General features: G+C 34.7%; 1 protein-coding gene across 1 annotated transcript; it reads left to right on the top strand.

The window, feature by feature from the left end:
* The first annotated feature begins 2,291 nt into the window (after window positions 1-2,291).
* On the top strand, window positions 2,292-18,512 carry LOC142344765 (uncharacterized). The gene is made up of 3 exons (XM_075396685.1): window positions 2,292-2,685; window positions 14,032-14,267; window positions 17,499-18,512. Exons 1-3 carry the CDS (start codon window positions 2,475-2,477, stop codon window positions 18,258-18,260), a joined length of 1,209 nt encoding a protein of 402 aa, XP_075252800.1. The 5' UTR covers window positions 2,292-2,474; the 3' UTR covers window positions 18,261-18,512.
* The last annotated feature ends 6,711 nt before the right edge of the window (window positions 18,513-25,223 follow it).

Raw genomic sequence — 25,223 nt, 5'->3', positions numbered from 1 at the left:
TTCAAGCCGCTTCAGTAAAGATAGTATAAGAGCAAAGTCCTGAATTTAAAATACAGTAAACGCACGCGTTCTGCGCAAATTGATGCTGTTTTCGTTGGCCATCTGCCTTGTAGGATACAAATAAAATTAAAGAACTCCTAATAAATAAGTGCAGCGTCGACAACAGACGATTCTCAATTTTCAAATATTGGACTTGATTTTTAAGAGTAATCGTGTAATTTTTTTTCGAGTTGAAGCAGGGAGAAGTTTTTTATTAGTTCCTTACATTTTCAAATTCCTCTCTAGCTGGTGTTCTTCTCAATTGAAATTGCAGCTGTATTGTTTTTGACTTAGTTTTATTTCACCTTAGTGCTATTTGATAAACATTCAAACTACAGTGAGACAGAAAAGATTAAGCGTTCACGAATTGACAAATCAGAGATTAATATATATATATATATATATATATATATATATATATTTATATACATATGTATATATATATTATATATATATATACATATACATATATATATATATATATATATATAAATAAATAATATATATATATATATATATATATATATATATACTTATATATGAATATATATAATTATATATTTATATATATATATATATATATATATGTATATGTATATATATATATAAATCAGGGTACCATAAGCTACGAACAACAAAATTTGAGCTCTTTAAGCGTTAGTTTTGCTCGAAACGTTTGATTTGCGGTAAAACGTGAAGAAAGGCGTGAAATTTTGAAGTTTTAAACTTTATTTTATTCTTGTTTTCTTCAATTACACAGAAAAGATTGTTGAGCTGCTTCCCTCTTTTACTGCTTAACACTCTGATGCGATTCCACTTATCCAATGTTTAGGGACTGAAAAAAAACAACTTAGCTTGAAGTCAAAAATCAACAAAGCGCACGCATGCATAGAAGTATAACTATGATTACCAACTGTTGAGATAAATTTCTCAAACTCCAAACAAATCGCCATTTATATTTGATAATTGACTTTTTCTGACTAATTATCTCTTTCGTTAACACTTAAAACAATTTTAAAATTTCTAAAATTTTTGCCTTCATTTTTTAAATTTTGAATACAGACGGCTTAAAATGAAGTCTCAGTTAGAGATTTTTAACCTATAGATGTATGGACAAAAATTATAACTGAAGCAAAGCTCGTGGTTTTATGGCTTCAACACAATATTTGGTTAAAATTTACAATTAAGCCTGCATTCGTTGCTATTAAAAAATCTTTTGGCTCGGTCTCACTTATGAAAGATCCAATTAGCTTCCTTAGGAGGCAAGAATAAATACGTTTTTTTTAATCTAAAAGCGTTGAGCGACTTTGACTTTTAAAAATATATGTTTTCAATTAAAACTATAATTTTTCGAGCTTTCACGTTCTTGATTGTCAACTTGTAGCTTATTCTAAGCAAAAGAGGTTTCATTGTCCTTCTAGTGAACTAAATTGCAGTCTTAATTGCCGTTTTATTCTTTACGAAATATTTTTTGGCTTGGATACTGCTTTTTTAAATTATCTTTTTTTATTCACCAATTTTTTAGTTTTTTGTGGTCATGTTAGACTATCACAGTACTTGCTACGTATAGTATTTTTAACGATATCTTCCATATCATTTTTGTCAAATAAATTTTTTTGCTTGAGATTTCATCGGCAGCTATTTTGACTTTTGTTGCTATGTTTCTTTTTAAAAACAGACATTGAATTTTCCGTTTGTGACCCAGTACGTCATGCACCCCCACCTACAGAGCACATATCATGAAATACTAAGTCATTATGTAGAAATATTGCATTTGCGTCTGGGGTTGCATTTAATATGCGCCCACTGAGCTCGGAGGTGCGCAAACGAAAATTATCCGATTTCTTGTCGTAATTAATGTTCGTTTTTATTATTTGATATTGTTGTTTGTTGTGTCGCGAAGTCTCGCTAATGACCAGTCTCATCTATTGCCAATTGCAAGTCTCAATAGATCTTTTTGGTGCAATCTTAAGATCAGAGACATCACTATCGCCAGATAACTCCATATTTCCACCACTAATAAGTTTTGTATCTACGACGGAACACGGCGTTTGATTTATTTCATATTTGAATTTCAATTCTTTGATTTAGGATGAAACCCAAAACAAACACATTTAAAAAATTCTGAGATGCTTCAAGATAGACAGGAATTGAAATAAACCAAACTTCTCAGTCTCCCATATAGTGAAGAAGCTGAATATTTATAACGGTTTGATTCAAGTGTCAAAAGCTGGTTTTCTTAGTTTGAAAGGTTGAACTTAGACTTAAAGAAGTGGAAGTACAATTATTTTTCCGCAACTTATTATCTAATTGTTGCTATAAAAACTTGTCTTTATCTTTTATAACTCTCGTTAACTTCATGAAGTGATAACTTTATATTGCCATTTATTAATCTTCAACTGCAAAGTATTGCTTAAACTTACCGTTATTGTGACATGGTTGAGACCAAGTTTTCATTTTTTCTTCAATTACCGATCATTGACAAAACTTCCCTGAGACGAAATTCGGCAAAACTCTCATCATTTGCCTTTATTGGAATCGTTGCATTATGCGCCTTTAATCAAACCAGTTTAACATCTTTACAGCAAGAAATGATAAGAGAACTTCCGTTCTGTCAACGGAGCAACCAATACCTCTTCTTCAAAGGTGAGCAACTAAGATTTTAACTATCAAATCATACATTTCTTGTATTGGTTTCCTAATTTTGCGTGTGTTTGTGCCATTAACAGCTCGCACAGTCTTCATTACGAGCATCTACCGGTGCCAAATTTTGCGAGTAAATTTACTCGTTTTTAACTAGATTTCATTTTTTCTATGTTAATAATTTGTGCGTGTAAAACATACTTTTGCATTTCGCGGACAAAAAGGGAGTTGCCTTATATGGAAATTCCAGTCAGTGGATTTCACTTTTAAGCTGGAATTTGAAAAATGGAAACTGCTTTTCACCGCAAAATATGTTTTACGGAAGCGCCATCTATGAAATTTTAGAATGATAGTATAATCCCTCATTTAGTAACCTTAAAACATTAAATCGTAAAATTGAGCGGCAATTAAAATAGAAGGATTAAAATTTTGAGAAAAACACTTGCAACTGAACGTAACTACTTTTCACATTTAGTTGATCGTATTTTTTTAAGGCTGATTATTTCTTTCTGGGAACCACTTTAGCAAAATTTAAGCGCTTTCCGCATTGAAAGGAATGCGGCACTTGGAAGCAACAGCAATTTTCTTTGCTAGTAGATTTTTTCCGTACCGGTAGGCGCTCGCAATGCCCGACACCCAGACCGACTTTGAGTTATTTTGACTGCGGATTTCAATTGCAATAAGTATTAGCTTCACTTGTATAATTCTATATGTGGAATTCTTCTTTTGTAGGCAAAAATTGAACATTTAAGTCTAATAAGCACAATGTTTGAGCCTAACAAGAGCTGGGAAATCATCCCGGTTTGAAGTTTTTTTTCATACAAGGATCATATATGATTTAGAAATCTCCAGACTTGATTTGTTAGTACGATCTTTAAATGAAAACTAAGAAATTAATTATGATTACCAAGAATCATACATCTATTTTTCATAAATTTTTAAATCATTTTCTTTTTTTTTTCATTAAAGCATCTCCTATGTGATTCCCCGGCATGACTTCGTGAACCGCTAAAAGACCCTAACGTACAAAATTATTGGCAAAGTGGGGCACTAAATAAAAATCTAAGTCCAAATTGATAACTAAAGTTTTGACATAATCTGAAGCGAGTTTCAACCTATAAATTATCATTTATAAGAAACATTTATTTTTTTTGCATTTAAACACAAAATCTTTTGTCGAATATGTTTAAACTGCAAAGTTATTCTTTTTGCTCGCACAAAGAATCAAATGAGAATTGCAAGTGCAATAAAAAATTTAATATGTCTTTTGACTATATTATGCGAGAATTTGTGCAATGTTTTATGTGTCATAGACGACCCTTTATGGTTTCCGAGAAATTTTACCAACTAAAATGAAAAATTGTACAGTTTTAAGGTTTTCATGTTTTTTGGATGATCCCTCTGTGATTTCAAGGAAACCGTGTATAATCGTTTTATGACTTCCAATAACTCATACAAACCAAATATGACCTAGCATGATTACTACGAATCATATATGACCTAGTACAAAATCAGAGAAAGGTGTATGATCGAGTTTAGTTTGAGTGTTTTCTCCATTTTCTATTTGGCTAAATGAACGCAAATGAACGCACGTGTGGTTTCTACTTGCAGGATTTCGTAGTTAAAAATTTTAGATCCAATTGGTGGTCTTTGTACTAACCAGCAACGGTGCAGTGGTTATATTTTTTCTTTTCACCCAATTTATTTAATCCCTTATTACCTTTGTATCATTTGGGCAGTTTTTATCAACCAAACTGCCCAATCAACATTAATCCTCAAACTTTTTACACCAATACAAGGTATCCCTTTTCAAGTGTTAAAAAAGATCGTAAAAGAATGAAAAAAGTGAATCAAAAAATGCAGAATTACCAGGGGTTAGAAAATACGGGTGAGATTAAGGGGAATGAAAAGTGGAACACTGTGTGCAACTCATAATTTAATTTAAATACCATACGCAAGTAAAGCAAGAACAAATAGTTTTTTTTTCTCAACCTTTTGCAAGACTTTTTAAACACTATGCATCACGTTGCAAGACTTATGCAACATCCTTAAATCTTGCTCGTTAAGAGTTAGACAAGTCGCATTACCGGCCCTCGTGTAAAGTAGCAGCCCACTGATAAATAAACAACAATGTTTTGCTGTCTCTAAGATTCCGTACCAGTTCCAGAAAAGGTAACCCTAACCACCGAAAAAAGTACCCAAAATGTTATCAGGACAAACAAAAAGTGTATGAAATAGAAACAAAAACAATTAGATTATTTGAGACAAAAAACTGCCCTCTCTATCTATGCTTTGCCGTTTCTTCTGTTTCTTATGATCTAGAATTTGAACAGCATCTTCATCTTACTCAATGTTTGATTTTCTAAATTTCAAATTTTTACCAGACAAAGTGAACTGTGCGTGTTTTGGGTTTCATATAAAAAAACTGGAATGAATCCTGTGGGCTGAAAAACTTTTATTGCCTAATATCTTGTCTGAATTCCTTTTTTTCTAAAATCTTGCTAGAAAAAATAATTGTTTGCCCTTGTCGAATTTTTGAATTTTTACCCCAGAGAAAATGTAAAGGGGTAATCATGGGATTCTTTGGATAATTCCCCTCAAAACTTTTACATCATTTTGGGGTGCAAGAGTAGGGGTAATGGGGGGGGGGTAAAACGATGCAAGAGTACGGGCATAGAGGGGGGTGGCATGCCACAGAGAATGAAATTGGCTGCGATAACATTTTTTGAGCAACCCTTCTCCCTCCATATTTTCGTACGAATATTGTTTTTCTGAAATATGCAACTAAATTTGTTGTAAAACTACCGTGTAATCATGTATTCTCTGATCAAAGTTTGATCCGTAACAGCACTTCACCCCACGTAGCTCGAATTCTAATTTTTTTCTCGAAATGCTTTTTCAGTGGTTGAAAAGCAAGCTGCAAAAGTCCCTAATGTAGAAGAGAATACAGATGGCTACCAACTTCCTGCAAGATTCTTCCTGCAAGTTTTTCGATTCACTTGCAAGTTTCTTAAATCACTAGCAAAAAAAACTTGAAAGTTTTATATAATGCTTGGAAGATTGCTTGCAAGGAGCCACTGGTTCAGCTGAAATACTAAAATCAGAGAATAATTATTTGATATAGTGTCGGACAGCTTTATCCAGCCAATTTAAAAATCAACTTTTCAAATCATCTTTTCAAAGCGAAAAAAAAACAAAAAAATAAATAACACCACTGTCGGAAAAGTCAACTTTGAAAAACCGCCTTTTTGAGAACTTCCGGCACAAACACATGGACGTCTAAATTGAATATTAAAACGTTTAAACCACAATCAATTGTTTGAAAAAAAAACGACCATTCGCAATTAAATTTGCCATCAGACGATTAAGAACACCTAAGAGAACAAACCTTTTTAATAGAGCAGCTAATCGTTTTTTCGTCAGAAGATACACATACACTGGAACGCGTACGTCAACTGTTATCACTCAAAGACATGATTGAAAAAGAAACCCCGTTTCGAAATAAAATTCGCTTATAGGCGAACAAGAACAACTGAAAGACAATTTCTTTTTGAGAAAAGCCAGCCCAAAAATAGTTTTCGCAACAAACCCACACAAAAATTAGGACTTCTAGGTATGTTTTTGTTGCAGTTGAGAACTGTGAGATTTTCTGACAAAAATCGTTCATTGAAAAAGTTTTGCATATAAGCGTACAAAGTCAATCGAACGAACCATTTTTTCCAAGAACGCCAGACCAAAAATTGTTTTTCCTTTGAAACAGAGTTTAAGTGGGACTTCTAAACTAACTACCGTTTTTTTCGTTAACTGTGAGACTGGGGGCTATGGAGTTTAAAGTGCAAGAAAGTGCAAGGTTAGGAAGAAATTGAGAAAAAAGTGTCATTTTATAAGACAAATTAGGCCTATGTCTTCTGATAGGTATAAATAAGATAAACCAAGAATCAAAATTTTAATTCAAATTCGGTTTTTAACATGCATTTATAAAACCATTAGCGCAGCTAGCAATGGCAAGAAAAAAATATGGCTTAGCCAATTGATTGGCTTAGCCAATCGTGCTAAGCCAGGAAACAAAAGAATAATTTTCTTTCGAGAAAAACGCAATTCTTTAAAAATGACAATAAAATATTGATAAATATCAATTCCGAGTATTTTAGAAGCAAAAATTAGTGCTAATTAACTGCTAAAAATAAATAAAGGCACAAAACCACACAATTATTTGAAAGCTTGAAAATTTTGAAAATTGCGAAAACAGAAGTGTTTTGAGATAGCAGTCTTTTAGACAACGAGAGAAATGTTTTCTATACTGGACACAATTGAACAAACGATATGGTCGTTTATAGGTCTAAACGCATCTGATGGGTGCCAATTTGAGGGTACGGAGTTCAAAGCGCTGGAACAGCAGTTTTCAAGCTACAGCAGTTTTGAGAAAACTATATCTCATTTTGGAAGACAAATAGGCCCATGTCTTCTGAAATATTAACATGAAATAAATACATCCACTTTAAAAATGGATGGGTCCCAGGCCCCTATAAAACTGTTAAACTGCCAGCATTTCCAAGAAGCTTTAACTTTCTGCTCCGGCGGAGCGAGCAAGATTATTAAAAATTAACGCAATTCTTTTAAAAATTAATCTCAACTTTGATCATCACTGCAGCAGAACTCAACGCTCAACTAATTGCCAAAAAAACAAATTCGTGCTAAAAACAGAAAAAAACGTAAAATTTTTGTTGTTTGTGAAATCATAAGAGTTTCCAGCTAGAAAAATTTTGACAACGAAAGGAAAGTTTCCTTCTGCTGGACCAAATTGTTCCAAAAAGTTGCCTATTTTTAGATTTACAGACATCCAATAGAAGCCACAACAAGGGTCTGAAGCCGCAAGTTCAAAAAAAATAAGTTAGAGAGAATTTGACAAAAATAGGTCTCATCTCAGAAGACAAATTAGGCCTGTAACTTCTAATAATTATATATAACAAAATCCGAAAAGCAAATTTAAGTTCAAGATTGGTCGCTTCCAGGCTACTATAAATGTAGTGGAGCAGCCAGAAATGCCACGGCAGGTGCATTTGTTCACTCGGGTGGAGCTTGGAAAGTTCGAAAAAGTTTTTGCTTTCAAAACATGCTATTTTTTTTAAATGGCTAACTAAATTGATAATTTCGATTGCTGACATTTTAGCAGCAGATCTCTACGCATTTGAACGTACACAAATGGTGGAATGTCTACGTTGTTAATTTTTACGCTGTAACGACTCAGTGACCTGATTGGAAAATGCTACATTTCAAAAACTTTGACGATAAGCGAACGAAAAAAACTAAGAGATAATTTTTTTCTAGATAAACTAGACCAACAATCGCTTTTGCATCAGAACCAACATGAATAAAACAACCCCTGCGTTGATATTGTTTAGGTTTGAACAACTAAACGATGCCAGTGCAAAAAAATTTTCCCTTGCTAGGGAGTACAACACTTTGCACTGCAACTCAACACAAAAAAAAAATTGCTTCATCAGGTAAAATGGGCATACGTTCTAAAGGAGAAGTAATATGTGAGCTTTCAACTCATCTATCACAATCCACTGGTGTTACACAATTATTCGGCACGTTGTTTGTAACTTCGGCCATTAATAGTCATTTAACGATCAACCTGAAAGAGAAAAATTAGAGAACTGCAATAACCCTCTTCTATTTAAAACCCGTATTTGGGCCATAAAACCCGACCTAAACTATACTAACTAAACATAATCCAAAAATGGGGTCTAGGGCGCCCATAATTGCACACCAAATCAACAGTTTTCCGGATTTTTCCAAGCAGATTACGTGATTACATGCCCATAATCAACAGTTTGGGGGCGGGTCTTCTGCAGACCCAAAATTTACCACTTGAAGCCCTGAAAACGATATAAAAACTAGACATATTGAGCTTTTCCATTACAAATGGAGTTCAACGAAGCATTCCCAATAAACAAACTCAATAATTTTTGAAAAATCTCGAGTCAAAAATAAAAAAGTACTGGTTGCAAAGATTGGAAAACTGGGTATATATCGAAGCAAATTTCTCGAAAACGACGGAAAAAAATCCCGCCATTTACGGGGAACAAAGTACTGCTCAATTTGAGTTCAAATCAACAAACAGATCGAGAGTCGAGTCACTGACCGATTAGATATTTCATCATAGAGGTACCGTACCAATGATCAAGTGACCTATTTTTTGGAGTCCAGTTTTGCGTTCTGTTTGGTTCACTGTATACTAATTTTGGAGATAACCAGGAATGCATACTGGATCTATGGGACCAACAAAGGGCGCAATCTTGTTAGTTCCAGTATGCATTCCTGGTTATTCCCAAAAGTTGTTCACGGTAACCCAAAACAGAACCGAAAACTGGAATCCGAAAAAATAGGTCACTTGGATGCCGACTAAATCACCAATTTAAGAAACCCATATAGGCACGATAAATCGGGAATTTTGGGGTATCAAACTTTGGGTGACCCAACATGACCTAAATTTGGGCACTCTTTGGATTCGACCTCAGATAACTTTTCTATTATCCCTGTACAGAAACCACTCAGTAGAGCACGCAAAAAGATTTCAATGCGTACAGAAGGCACCTATACTTGTTCAAATTGGTACAGTAGTTTAATCGTCAATTAATTGAAGTGTACCCTAATTTCCGGGCCAATAAGAGTCAATAATTTAACGAAGAATCTATCTTAACGACTTAAATTGTCTCTCGGTCGCACCTTAGTCTAAGTGCACTACGTGGACACTGTAAAGGCCAGAAAGTTTTCTGTTTTGACAAAAAGAACAACATGAACCAAAAAAAACAAAACAAAATGTTGAAATGGTAAAAATTATGGGTTCAAATACTTTCATTCACCCGAAAAAAGCTTAATTAACACAATTTTCGAATTATAAATTACTTTAAAATACCGCTTAAAAATTTCTGGCTCCGACCGTTTTTAAGAATAAATTAAAAAAGAGAAGCAAGTGGTGTTCAGTACAAACAAAACGCTACCTCGCCGTTCAATTTGAAATATTACATTAGAAGAGATCAATAAAACCTCAACATTGGGCTATGAGAGGAGCGAAAATGTCGTCTAGAACCATTTTAGACCGCTTTCTGGAAGTCAAATCAATCTACTTGGAAAACTAGATGTTAGAAAACTTTTATCAAGAGGTTCGAAGAATTTCCCATCTTTCGATAAAAGCATAGATCCTTTTCTGTTTTCAGACGTAACATTATATTTCTGAATTTATCTATTTTGCACAAATCATAGTTTGTTAAGTTTCTTTAAAACGAAGTCTGAAAAGCTGAAGAGGGATTGAAATTTGCAAGAGAAGAGAAACTCTCAATAGTAAATCACGAGTTAGGGCGTTAAAAGAACGCAATTATTTCAGTTAAAAAAGAAAAATTTTTTCCTTAAATTCGAGCCTAATCATTCTTTTTACATGATCTCTCCAGCATCCTTTTAGTGCACAGAGGTAAGAAAACCTCAGCACAATTGATCGGTGACTTAAGCCTTTGATCAGTTAATTAGATGGAGTAGTTAGGGAAATATAACCAATTGCGTCTGTAAGTTTCTTTTTAATGGTTTGATTTCCACATCGAACAATTTCGAGAGAAAATAAAGAAATAGTGCCTAGATTGATATTTTGCAAGACTCTTGCAGGAATCTTGCATGTTATGAATCATCATGGAAAATTCTTGCAAGCTGCGAGTGCGCTCAACACTAGCGTTTACACTTTTTGAAATCGGGAACATAAATTGATGCAGAACTCTCATCTCTTTTTAGATAAAGGTGCTTCTAAGGTCTACAAAAGACGTTAAGCACTACGTCACCACTTGCTAATAAGCAAATTATCATTTTGCTTGAAGATTTACAAGTGAAAGCCAACAATGCTTATCCTAAAACGCCATGGGTTGAACCATTCTTTTTCTTTCCATTCCATGGTAAATATTGTTTGAAAAAAATTATTGCGTTTACAGCAATAAACTTTAACATTTGGTACACATTCGGTTTTAAAAATATAGTAACCAGATTTGCAACAGATTAAACTGATTAACATCGCCATTTAAGAACTCGTTGCGGCTGCCAATCATGAGACTCTGTGTAGCAGGAAAATATGACGGAAGATTTCATGGAAATATTAGCATTGTGGTACTTTGGGAAATATATAAAAACCCGACTATTTGTTTCCCTAAAAACATTTTGTTTAAAAAAATAATAGAAAGAAGCTGAAATTAATTGTTTTGGTCATTTTTCAAGTAAATTGAAGTAAACAAAGAGTTATTTGGGTTACTAAAGATGTTACTAGTTGTTTGTCGCAAAGGTGTATCAGTGTTCCAAATCTTGTAATAAAATTGCAATTTTCTTGCAAGATTTCACATTGAAAAGATATTTTGAAAAATCCATTCTACTGGTCAAAATTGCTGTAACAGTCAATTCATTTGGCTTTCAGATGACTTTAGCTACCAAAAATACTCAGAAATAAACAAAAAGTTGCTCGAAATGTGTTCTAAAACGTTAGTACCTTGATTTAATTTTTGCCTAGATTGATATCTTGCAGGATTCATGCAGGAATCTTGCATGTTATGAATCATCTTGCAAAATTCTTGCAAACTGTCAGTGCGCTCATCACTAGCGTTCACACTTTTTGAATCATCCGCATGAAATTATGCAAAAATAACGTGCAGAACATTTTTTTTGGCAAATTTCATCATAAAAGTTGAATTGAAGCCAAGAGGTTGGTTTGAAATATTGTTAACCAAGAAAGCAGCCTGATATGCTTGATCTTGGAATATATCAATTTTTCCCCTGATAATGAAAAAGATAATTGCGAATTTGCCTATAGAAATAACTGAATTTTGAATATTGTTTACTAAACGGACAATAGTTACTTCTGCTTTTCTACTCTTTCACTTAATAAATCAAAATTTGTATGCAATTCAAAAAATGAAAATATACTCAGGAGCTATTTAAGGTTTTGAAATAGAGAAAAATCATATAAACAGAAAACTATTTGAGTTTCTAGGCGTTAGCTTCCGTTTAAAATAACACTAGACTGGATAAAAACATTCGTATATTGGTAACATATTGATGAAAATCTTCTTAGATTAAACCCCATTTTTCTCACATTATCAAAGACATTACTTGAGTCTAAGAGCATATCAGCGCTTAACCAACACATTTCAAGAATAAAAACTTAATTAAGTTCTGGAACATTGCATCCTCAGTATGTTTTAGCTTTCTATATTTGCAGTTTGTTTTATTTCATGGTTACATTGAGGTCAGAGAGTTCACCCAGGCTACGTTTCTCCTGCATAGTCTGAAAGCTTTTTTTTGCGACGAAGTTAAATATGAATAATTAATTTCACCCTTTTGTTGCTTACAACTGGTAACTAGTATAGTAGTATACACGCTTTTTATTCTTGGGCTAGGATGAAGGTAATTACCACAAAGCCCATTTAGCTTAGGGGTTATGACATGCTACACAATTTAAATGTCACAAGTACCAACGAAGATGTTCGAATCGCTTGAAATGGAAACCTTAATATTTTTGTGCAGTTATTTTTACTCAAAAATCAAGACTAGCCAGTGTAAATTGTGACATGAATAGAATACTGGCCATCCTGAAAGAAATGTCTCTAGACTGATTCAGCGCTGGTTTGCTGTGCCGCTAAACTCCAGGATCTAACTAAGGATTTCATTGTGAAATTTGGTCTGATTTAAAACAATTCAGAGAACATTGCAAATGATTCAGAGAAATGGAATTTTCTTGTATATCTTTAGAGCCAAAGTTAGCAACCAATTTTTTTTTTGGTTTCCTTTGACGTTAAAAAATCTGAAATAGTAGTGAAGCTCTGATTTATTTGATTTTTTAATCCGTAAATGGTTTCCGCTACTCATTGCAATTATTCTCATCACTACTGCTCTCCCAGGATGAGGTTTGCGACCCAAGACAGGTGTTGGCCAGGCCGACTTGGATTGCGGACAGTGGGGCTCCAGACCGACCTCACCAAAAAATATTGCCAGACCGAACAGACTGTGGCCACCCTTGGTCATACCAAACGGACTTTGGCCACCATTGGCCAGACTGAACAGTTTTTATCTAGTCCATTGGCTAGACTGAACAGTTTTTATCCAGTCCATTGGCTAGACTGAACAGTTTTCATCCAGTCCATTGGCTAGACTGAATAGACACCAAGCAAGACGATTGCTCAGACTATTGGCCACACGGAACAGACCGTGCAGAGAGCACCAATAAAATTTCGATATCAATTGTTTCGTTTTTCTGAAAGAGCGATAAAAATGAGAAAAATTAGATAGAAATTAAATTGGAGAAAAAATCCGTCGAATTATTGACCCAGGCGAAATTCAGAAAACATTTTGATAAAGTATTCTAATAACCAGACCAAAAAGACCGAAATATGGGTATTGGCCAGATCGAACAGACCAAAATTTGCTATTGCCCAGATGGAAAGCGCTACCGAAATTTTTTTTTCCAGATCCTTGAATAGGGTTTCACCGGAACCCTGTCCGCGTCCCAAAGCGGTCTGGCGAATACCTGTCTTGGGTCGCGGACCTCATCCTGAGCTCTGAGTTCGCGGAAAACATGTCTCAACAACACAATACCCGGAACGAGTTTCAACTCTTAGTCAGTACTTGTCCAGTGAAATACGCGTCTTAAATTGACAAATCAGTAATGATCACGTGTTATATTGATTCCTAAGACTTGTGAAGACATGTCAAGACTTGCTCAAGACTTTTGAAGTCTTGGTCAAGACTTGACTCAAAGCCTGGCAAGACTTCAGGCTTGATTTAAGACGTACCAAGTCCAAAAAGTGACTTGATAAGAGCTCTGATACAGTACTTATCCAAGAATCGCAATTCTCTGAATCAGTACTAATTAAGATTTGACTTTCAGTCCTGGTAGCCTAAGCTATGTAACTGTTGTAAATCCAACGAGAATTGATTACATTATATTGTGATGTTTCCATTTATGTGGAATCAACATCACACTTATTACTAATTTTATGGCCCTCATGACGTTAATTGCTTCATTTCACCTCCAAGTTTGATGAAATTTCTATGACCAAAGCAACCGTGTCGTAATATCTACTTCATTAAAACTGAGGGATAACAATATCTGCAATCAAAAGTAGGAAAGATTACATTTTATATCCTTATTAGATTTTTGCACTTTTTGTCGCTACTTTTTTAAAAATTATTTTTAATTTTTTTGGTCACGCGAGGGAACCGCTGCCCTGACAAAAATGGGCTTGCGCCCAAGTGCTGGGTACAAGTCTTGAGGTAAACTAGGGCTTATTTAGAAGAGCTGGGTTGTGTTTTATATAGACAAATACAATGCTGGATTTCTGCACAAACTGGACGACTTCTTGAAAGCTGCTGAGCTGGCTGTGAGAAGTGACAGAACTCTGGTCTCGTACACTCCGGCTATAAGTGCCATTCACATGCGTAACAAGAACAAGGAACCAGTCAAGATATCAAATGGTAAACAATTCCCTCACGGATGGACCTGGGCCGATTTGATTGACACCGACCAGTTTCTCTATAGCACCAGAATTGGAAGGGTGAGCAATTATTGTCTCTAGTTTAACTTTATAGATCGCCAATCAACATTAAATCACGCACGTGTACGCTTAAAAATGCCGAAAGTCTACAGGGCTAGAAAGTAAAATGTCAGAAATTGCTCTATACATATCCATAAGTAATTGTTACGGGACTCCCCAGGTCGAGGCGTGCGTTAATGATCAGACTCATCCAGACGATAATCTGCCATGATCAGACTTTAGCTCGTTTTTCATACGTGCTCGTTTCTGACTCGTTTTTATTGTTGCCATGATCAGACCCATCCAGACCATAATCAGCAATGAACAGACTTTAGCTCGTTTTTAGAAACTGTGCTCGTTTTTACCTCGTTTTAAAACTTTTTGCTCGTTTTTAGCGCGTTTCAAATTTTCTGCTCGTTTATAATTTTCTTCAGGAGCTTCCGAGGAACTCCTCGGAAGTTCCTCGACGAGGTCCAATTCCTCTGTCGGACATGGAGCAAGAAAGGAGTCAAGTTTGACCTTCATGTTGAGAGTTTGACCTTGTAATTTGAGGTCATAAAAACAAATATGTAGCACTGTAGTTATAAGTATGTCTAGCCAGCGCTAAAGTCTTTAATGGTTACGTGACTCTGCTTGAAGTCACTGAGAATTTCTGGCGTTTATCGAGAACCGCGAAGAGATTCGGGATATTAAGTCAGAATTTCGAAGTGACTTCTGCAGAGTCACTTAGCCATGCTTAAAACACGAAACGCGCACGTTTTAAAATTACGAAAGTCAACGAAATTCAACTTCTGGAATTTTAACTTCTGGCACTAAAGACTTTTGGCATTTTAAAATGTGCACGTGAGTGTTTTAAGTTGATTTTCGTTCTTTTTCGCCATTTTAAAACGTGCTAGTTGCGCGTATTAAGCAAAGCTACGTGACTCTCTCTTTGTTGGAAGTCAGTTGGAAGTTTTGGCTTAACATCTCGAACCACTTCTCGGTTTTAAACGGCAGAAGTTCTCAATGACTCCCAGGTTTCGACCTCAACTTATGGAAAGACTTTATAATTCTAGTGCGGGTGGCATAAATATTGACCATAACTAAATAGTCCAGCGCATAGATAAGGTCGAGGTACAGTCTTCCCATGGTTCCATCTGGGGTGTTCTAATCGAAAGTTAGGTCACATAGTTAATGATCACGAAAAGTCTTTTTTAGTCAATATACATCAGCGCCTCAAATTAAACTGTCGCAAAAACCCAAGTCTTGGCCTCTCTCTGCCAAGACTTGGCCTCTGGAAAATCTCTGAATCAGGCCTGATGGGTTCTGGGGGTTCGGTACGGGAATTCAATTGAGGCCGTCAAATTCATGAAAACATCTTGTTACGATTGTCCATATGTTGAGAAGATCTATTCTTCTGAGTCAATTTTCAAACTAGCTGGCCTTTCAGAAAACGATTTTCGCAAAGTATGGACAATTGTAAAAACGCGTTTTAATGATTTGAATGGTATCTATCATTATACTTGGCTCAATCAAATAGTTTTTATTGTTTTGTGGAGTGAAATTGTGACGATAAAGAAAGTTGTTCGTCCTAATTTTAATTTGCGCATCAAAGTGACGTTTTAGAAAAATGAACATTAGCATTCAAATGCTTCACTCCGATTGGAGATGCAGTTCTTGACATCCGTTTTGGACTTCAGCCCAAAAACTTTGACGTTCTCATTTGTGGAAGCAATTGATTGATTGATTTTACAAAGGAAAGTTAGTAATTACTTAATCCGCGTAACAACATGGATCCAAATGTTAATAAACTGTTCATTTTCTGTTTCAAATCTTGCAAAGATTCAAGCGAAAGAGAAAAAATTTTCATCGTTAGATTCCATCCGTTCTCAGGTGACTCCCGTTTATTGTAATAACTAAGTTATATTCGTGGCAAAGTATACTATACAAAGGAAAAAAATATTACAAAGTTTGAACTATGATTCTATTTTTTTTTTGAAAAAGAGCAAAAAATCTGGTTTGGTTGCAGGATGGTTTGAAAAACAAAACATAGTTTATAGAAATTTTTTGCAGAATCTTGATTGTCAATGATTATTTTTCTAAAAAATCTATGGCAAAAACTTTCTTCTTGCCAATTTCTCATTATCTATTTTCCAATTACAAAATAAGGTTCAATAAATAATTTTATATGAATGTTTTTTAACCTTAATTTTCAATGGATTGGTCAACATTTTTTCGTTCAACGCAGTTTGCCCAGAATTCTGTTTTTCTTCTTTTAGTTGACAATTTTAATTGAGCTTCTTTTAAAAAGGTCATGATTCTTTTAAAAGACATTATACATTCACTTCTGATAATTTTAGTCAACAATTTGGAGACTTTATAAAATTCAGCTCTCTCGCAAAAAATGATGCAACATTTTCTCCATGTTCCTTAGTTCACATACTGACTCCGATTTTCTTTAGATTAAAATGATTCTGGTTAAATGATTTATTGTTGAATCTGAACCAAATATCCAAAGAACTTCCGGATCTATTCTCTCCCTCCTCTTGGAATGCACTGAAAAAAATAAAGCAATCTTTTTTTTTTGCTTAAGGAATGCGTTCAACAAAACAAAAAAACTGTTTTTGGAATGAGCAACTACAGGAAAGATTGCAGTCGGTCAGGGGGTATACTTATGCTCATTTTTTTTTCTCTATGACCGATAGTGCCATATTTTGATGTCCTTTCCGAAAATGACGTCTGATTAGACAATCTTGGAACCTACTACAAAGCGGAATTGTCTGCTCGTAGTTGCAGCACCTCTTTGTTGACGAGATTCCTATATCATTTCACCCCGCTAATTCGCATTCGGAATCACAAGCCAGTTTTCTAATAACTAAGCGGATCGTTTAATACCATGTTTGGTTGCGATAAGTTCAATCAAGTCCCACGGACCCTGAGAACATGACCTGGAGGGCATTGAAAAATTAAAATAGTAACAATGTTGACCAATTACATAAAAGTTTGGATGTATTCTGTTCCACCCCCCCCCCCCCCCCAAAGCTTAGTGAACATGAATTTTTTATGACCCCCCGACGCACGTGCTATTTTCTTACTTAGTAACGTGCTATATAACAACATAGAATTTGTAACTGGGGGTCATAAAAACACTGGGGGGGGGGGGGGGGACAGAATAGATCCAAAAGTTTGAAATCGGGTCAAAATCGGGGCGAAATAACAGGGAGTTAAGGAAATACGAGTGAAAAGGGGATCATTGTTTTTTTTATATTTCAGCATGGTAGCTCGCATGTGTGTCGTCTCCGAGTTGTTCCTGTAGCAGAGTTTGTCAGTCGCTTCTTGCTTTCAAACAAAACACAGAGCCTGGTCACAGTTGAATATGGAGAAATTCATCCCGATAATAGCAAATCTTTTTATCGAATAGTTTTGCCCCAACTTACAAGAGCACGATCACTGAAGAACTATGTATATGACGTCAAGCAACTTTCGAAACCAAGACAATTTTCTGAGTTCATAAGAGCAATCGCACTGCACGTGAAAAATTATTGCTTCAGACGTGCTTCCGAAATCGCTAAAAGTAACTTGCGAAATGTTGAAAAAAATACACGGTTTATTGTTGTCCATGTGAGAGGAACGGACAAACCGTGTGTATTAAAAAAATTGAAGCCCAAAAACATGATCTCAAAACTGAAAAAATTGGGCGTCAAGCGTGAAAGTGACATCGTCTATTTTATGAGCGACATTCCAAACAATAGTTCACATTTTAAAGCGCTTAAGTTGTATTTCAGAAGTTATTATTTTTTCGAATCTAGCGATATTGATATGTTTGATGATGAAATGTTTGCTGAAAAAGCCCCGTTTCTGATTTACACAACCGAGTTGCAGCTGCAAGAAATTGCCGATGGAATTATTGAGACTTACCCAGGCCATAAAAGGCAAAACAGTGGCAATGTTTTGGGTTATTTACAACCAATTGCGTGCTTGGTTGAAAAACATTCTGTCAGAATAAAAAAGTTAATGGAGAGTGCAGGGTGGTAAAAATGCGGAACAAAACTCAATTACCGAAGAGAATGTTATTTGCTATTGTGGGACATCTAGCCTCATGGACTAGAGAACTGCAATGAGTTACTGCATTATACTGTTCGGAGTACAATGGACAATCCATGTCGAAGATAGGCAACCTATGGCTCGCTCCCATAGAAGATCTGTTAGCCTATGAATTTGAAAACTAATAGCATCAGATAAAAAATTTTTTAGCACCTCCAGTTCAGCTAGATGTTGAAGTTTTCTAAAGATTTCGGGATATATCACACGTTAAAAAAATTAGACTGTGCCCATTTTTTGTAGTAACAATTCTGTCTTGAAACTAGAATTCACAAGATTTTGTTTCATTTTTATTGCATTTTGCTGAGCTTGCGAGAGAATTGTTTAAGAAGATTGTGTTCTGTGTTGCAATAAAGTTTATTTCACAAGAACTGTTTTATAAAAGTTCATAAAGTTGTGGTATAATCCTTTAAACACCAAAATAAATGAGGTTAGCTAGTCAATTAACACTCTAAAGAAAAAATGGAAAGCCGTGGCTTTAAAGTCCAGAAAAATTAAAGTAAGAGAGCCGTTTTATAAAATGAACTCCATAAACTCTGAGTAAAGTTGTGTTGGAAAAATTTTGGTTATAAACTGATACATACCGTATTCGTTCTACAACATAATACCATAATTGAAGCTCTAAAAATGGAGAAAATTCATATGAACTGGAGGCCTTGTTTCCATAACTTGCTGCAAAAATTTTAACTTTAGCCAATCACTTGAGTTTTGGTTTTCATTTCCTCTGTATGAAGAATTGAAGACGGCTGGACAACTTACACGCAAAACAGAAAATGGAAAGCTTTACCAAAAAAATTCAAGAAAAATCAAACTGTAGAGCTAATTTCTGAAGATAATATGAAGAAGAACTAAATTGAGAATGATTTTGTTTGGGGGGAAAATGGTGAAAACTCGTTAGTTGCCGTTACGCAAAACTACACTCTACAACAGACAATCATCAATGAAACAGTTTCAATTTTTATCACATTTTTTATCACATTGGGTTTTAGTTTTTATCACATTTTTCTCATTTGATCAAATGAGTAGTAATTCGTTCTCCGCGGCTGCCTTGGTAGAAAACGCATCATCAGTTTTTAAAATTTTTTGGAGTTGACTGCCGAGCGTTGTACCAAACAAGTACTAGTTTGAATGTCAAAGCTTTTGTTTCTCCGTCGCTGCTCTCGTGTTCCTTAGTAACTTGACCATTTTGCCAAGACTTCTTTATGCTCAAATAAAAAATCTTTGACAAAACATTACCAATTTATCATTGCAAAGGTATATCTAAGGTTTCAGAAAAAAGCCACCGAAGTGACCAACGGAAACAAACCCCACATGACTATGAAAGAGAAATTTCACCATGCATGCCTTAGCGGCCTGATGGGCTTGAGATGCATCTATCACAATCCAAACAATTATCAGGACTGAAATTCAAATTTAGTATGAGTTTTTGTTTCCGTGGTGGTTTAATTCTGTCGAGGTTTAATTCCAAGGGCGTTTATTTCCTATTGGAATCATTATAGACTTTCTTTTTGTTGGTATGTTTCTAAAACCCCTCGTGTTGCGCCCGCCGCAAACATTACAAATGCGCTCCCATTTGCGTTTACTTTTTTAGTTAGCATGTATATCACTGTTGAAGTCGAGTGGTATTTTAAAGAGTTTCAGAAAATGTTATTTTATCTCAGAAAGCAATCATGCCGTGTAATATAATAATAATAATAATAATAATAATAATAATAATAATAATAATAATAATACAGTACACACTCAACTAATACAAGTTTTCGATTCTTCAATGTGTGGTGGTACGTTAACTTATACTAATAATTTAAAAAAAAATTGTTTCACTTCTCAATTTTACTTATGTATTATTGGTATAACTTGTACCAGCTAAGACCTCAATTTACATAAATATACATGTTATAAACATACACGAGACATACAACAAAGTTTCATACTTGTTCATAGTTTGTCAAGGTCTCTTTTAAAATGAGAGTGGGACAATTAAAAGATCATCAGCATTCTATAAGTTACAGGCGTGTCTATTTTGAACCGATTATGCCTACGGTGCATTTTTGCATTTTGATCAACCGATGGTAGAAAATATAAAAAGTAGCCATTTTAATAGCACTTGCATTTTTCAATGGCAACTTCAGTAACACAACACAAAACGCGCGATAAATTTGATTTGTGGGCGAAACAACGCATGATTAACAGCCACAGCTACAGCAGCTGGCAGTAATAATCTATAACCAAATATTACTCAAAAAACAGTAATTGGACAATAATATATAGATAAACAAAAAATTGTCATCAGCAGGTATAGTTACATCTTGGGGGGCGTGTTTTTACTCTGTATACACTATGAAAAAGTTTTGCATTAGCAAGAGACTGCAAATTAACTTTGACAAACTTTGCCACCTTTCTTGAAGTTTTTAAGTAAGACGACGTTTTGTTTGTTTTCAAAGCAACTAAACAGGTCTTCTATTCAATCTCTCTCAGCATTTCCCAAGTCGAGCAGTCCATTCAAATTCGGCTAGAAAATAGCAAGTGATGACCAGAAAGAGCCGAATCGTTAAAGAAAGATGCAAGAAATCAGCGGAATTTGAGCGAAATAAATATGCAAATAATTCTAGAATTCAAAAATATAGAGCGTTTCTAGATTAAGTTAATTATCTTGCGCTAGCGGCAATTTGAGATGAGAAAATTTGGTGAAATGAAACTTTCAACTCACAGACAAAAATATTGCTGGAATGAAAAGAGAAATAATGCCTCTTTCAAAACCTACGTAAATTTGTACCTAATGGTCTTGAGTAACTGTTTCATAGTTTTGTCCACAAAGAGATCTCATCTTGATGGAGCGCATAAGATCATAACGTCGCCAATCCTACATTTTGAGTGAGCAAATTGGCTTGATAATGTCAGCTTTTTTGCTCCCCCGTATTTGAAAATTGATCGTTATAGGCTTTCAGTGAGGTATTACATTGCAAGTTTACTCATTAATTGGAATATTGCCGCTGATGTGCGCGATTGCAGAATTTGATAACAAACATGAAAAGCGGACAGATTTTTTTCACTAATGTCCGGAAGTTTGCCTCACTAAAATTTGTGCTTAAGTTACTATGTTTAGCGCAAGGCATCTACCACTGATTAAGGGAGACAAAGGGGGATAAATTTGTTTCTTCATATCAAAATGCAGTGAAGGGCAATTATAATTTTAATCCGTCAAGTTTTGAACATAAATTAGGAGTTCAAAACTTCAATTATGGACATTTATGACAGAAAAACTTGATTTTTACAGGATCAGTGACGGAACTTTGTAAAGATTGTCCGCAATATTCTTTTCAGTGTTGTCCCATTTTCCCACGCCAGAATGGGTGACAAAATGTCGTCACTCCTGTCCCCAAACGCTGATCCCGAAAAATCGGTAGGATTGGCGACGTAATGATGCTAATTTATGGAAAAATCGTTATCATGGCAAGATCACAACATACAATTATATTTATTGTAACATAGTTATCATAAAATTTTTTAATGGCAGTTATGGACCATAATACGGCCATGTTATTGCATCACAGGTAATTCAATCCAAGTATAGAAACAACATTTTTTGAGTAATTAAACAGAAGTGAAGATTGACGTGAAACGAAATGGTACTAGCACGTAACAAAGGAACCCAACATTTTGTCGTCATCAAGAGGTGCATCAGTTTTTTGGACTGTAAATCATTGGTCGGTCTTAAACTTGTAACAGCTTTGCATTGGCAAGAGATCATAGAATGATTCTCATACTCTCCACCACCTTTATTATCTTCAACAATATGATAAAACAAGCCGACTTTTGGTTTGTTTTTAGAGAACAAAAAATAAGGTAACATAATTTAAGTTGCATGGGTCTGCAACAGTTTCTATAATTAGCTGTAGAAAATTAGCTCTGGGAATTTATCGAAAGACACCAAAGATTACATCAAACTTTAATTCGAGTCTGGAACAGCAAGAGTTTTAATCTAGCCTGTCTCTGATTAATTTTTCGTTTCTGTTTGTGGTACGGAATGGAGATTATACCAAAATGCGTTTCTTAAGCTGAACTTGCAACGTTAATATTTGTTCAGTTATATGTAATTTTACCTCCACATGAGAAAAAATTAGTTTTTAAATTAGTTAACCCCTCAGATTTTAATTATTCATCAATTTTTGACAGTAATGTTGAAACTCAGTTTCTATCTAGACTCTCTTTTGAGCCAGTAACTCAAATAAGTGGATCTCAATACGCTTACGCGTCACTCTACAATTCATTGTGGAATTGCAACGACTTTCAAAATTAATAAAAAAAATTTAAAAGTAAAATTCTAGTCTAGCAGTTTTCACCTACATAACGGTTTCTACTAGGCATCAAAACAATATGCGACAAGCGCACTTTGGAATCACCTCTTCAGTTCAAAAGATGGCGAGTTATTCTGCATTTTGCAACAGTTGCCATGAAAAGAATCTCAGTTGATATCCTACGACAAGCAACAATGTTGCCCTCAAAATCACTATTTGATGCAATTGTTGAAATTAGCACAGTTCAAAATGAAGGTGCTTGAAGGTTCGGGCATTAACAGTTGAAAAACTCTTGGCACAACAAATATCAATAAATGGAAGCTGCAGGGATATTATGAGGGGACCACCATTGGAAAGAGTGTCAGATAAAGAGTATTTCCCTTCCTATTTGAGTAATTGTGCAGAAGGATGTAGATTAGAATGTTTGGCTATAACAAATCAAATTGATAGTTCGATAATAAGACGACAAAGAAACTTTGAAATATTCTGAATGATGTTTTCGCAAAACAGCAAAACATTATTTTTAATCGATACTTCATAAAAACCCGAAAACTAGTAAAAAGAGAAGCAATCAAAAAAGGTTTTGGATGTTTGCCCAAGGTGTTTCTTAACTGGGATCTTGGCAGTCATGTCATGAAAAATAAAAAAACAAGATGTTTTTATCGCAAAATTGATGACGAAGAAAACAAAAGAGAGATGTTAAAACAACTAAAGAGCCCTTAGAAACCCTTAGAGATGATCATGAATATTGAGGTGGGAATTGAAATTAAGAAATTGCTGGAATTCTTGCCAACACGGTTAGGGCTTCTGAAAAAATCCATTAATTAACAGCAACGAAAGAAATTGGAGCACTCCGCCAAAATTGCTATCGTTCACTTCAAGCACTTAATGAACAAAATTCGAAGAACTGTCCTAATTGCGGAAATTCTGGTCACCAAATCATTGTCAAAATTGTCCTGCCTGGCATGAATTGTGCAAAAAAGTGGCATAAAATGTCACTTCTTAAAAGTATACAGTAAACAAAAAGGAGCAAAATTGGAAAAGAGAAACCAGAGTATTCAACATTAAGGACACGTCATCAGAGACAGCTACCGTTATTACTAGAACTGAACATCGGTTCATTCAATTAAATTTTTTGACGCAGAAACATAACACCTACTAATATTTGGAATATGACAAGACATACAATAGATGCTAATTGCAGATCAGTTTTCCGGGACAACAATAGCTTCTGAGAAGATGAATCAGTGAATTTATACATCCAGTTATAAGACGTTCTAGCAAAAGTATTAGTGGATTGGACAGTGTTTGCACAACACTTCATAAGAGCTTAGTAAATGCCATTGCCGATGCTGAAAATCGAAGTTTTTGGAAGCTAACTACAATGATAAGTGAATTAAGGAGGTTTTCGAAACAATCAAGGCAGTTGGAGTAATCAACATGACTGTAAAATGTAACGAATTGGTCAGCAGAAAATATAGAAATCACAATTTTATGGGACACTCAGTTCTCCGTCTTTAGAACTGAGATCTTTTCCCCCAAATGGGCCTATCTCCAAATGAATCTACAGCACCTAGTAACCACAGAACTCCAAAAGTTAATTGACGAAAAACTTATAATACAGTTGTACAGCTGCTCAGATAAAAGTATAATTCCCATTTTGGTTTTACTCTATGAAAAGACAAAACAATTAACTAGCACTTGATTTTTAGGTGTTAAACAAAAAGAATTTACTAAATGACATTCTTAGAAAATCTCTTTGACCAATCTAAGATAACACTCCAACTTGACCAATCCAACGAAAGCTTACTATCCAACAAAACATTATTGCAAATTCAACAATTGAGACAGCTTATTTTAGTTTAATGAATTTAACGAACGCATTCAGACAATATTTTTTACACCAGGAAACGTTCAGCTGTTGCAAATTAATCTTAATAAGTGGTTGATCGACTGGTACGTCTTTACAGGTTTTTTTGGTCAGACAGATATGCGAGCAGCTTTTAAAGAACAAATGGAATGCACCTTCAGTTTTCTGAGGTTCTAACAAGGACAAGTTAAGTTGGTCTATAAGTGTCGCCGATAATTTGAAGACAATCTCAGATTAAGTCTATGTGAAAGCTTTTTTGAAAAGGGACTGATTTGGTACTGATTTTCAGACTGATTGGTTAGGTTAGTAACAAGTTTAGTCAATCAATTATTTCCCCTAAAAAATTTAAATTTAAGATGTTATTAAATTATTGTACCTAAATTGTTACAATTATGTCACTCTCTTTGTACCTTATGTAAAATACACAATAATTTTGACTGGATTGATACATCTGAAGCACATTTCTTATAGTTAAAGATCAATTTGCAAAGGCAACGAACAACAGACTTTAAAACCCTAGTTTGTAAAGCGCGTCAAACGCGATGCATCAGGCTCAAGTTTGGGAACTGCGTTGGAGTAACTTTTTTACTGACCATTAAGCACTATAATCAATAATGAAAGAACATCACTCTAATAAATCATATAACAGCCGATTAATACGTTAGTTTGAAAGATTGTAACAATTTCATTTTAAGATCAAACACATCGCGGGGATAAAATGGGTTTAAT

This window comes from Convolutriloba macropyga, chromosome 1, assembly GCF_964194025.1.
Source record: "Convolutriloba macropyga chromosome 1, txConMacr16.3, whole genome shotgun sequence".
NCBI lineage: Eukaryota > Metazoa > Xenacoelomorpha > Acoela > Convolutidae > Convolutriloba > Convolutriloba macropyga.
Note: the sequence above shows the minus strand (reverse complement) of the source record. Positions and strands in the feature narration are given on the sequence as shown.

Coding starts and splice junctions, on each gene's coding strand:
- LOC142344765 (XM_075396685.1), top strand. CDS start 2,475: ATGGTTGAGACCAAGTTTTCATTTTTTCTTCAATTACCGATCATTGAC. Junction 2,686..14,031: donor CCAATACCTCTTCTTCAAAG/GTGAGCAACTAA, acceptor TGTTTTATATAG/ACAAATACAATGCTGGATTT. Junction 14,268..17,498: donor ATAGCACCAGAATTGGAAGG/GTGAGCAATTAT, acceptor TTTATATTTCAG/CATGGTAGCTCGCATGTGTG.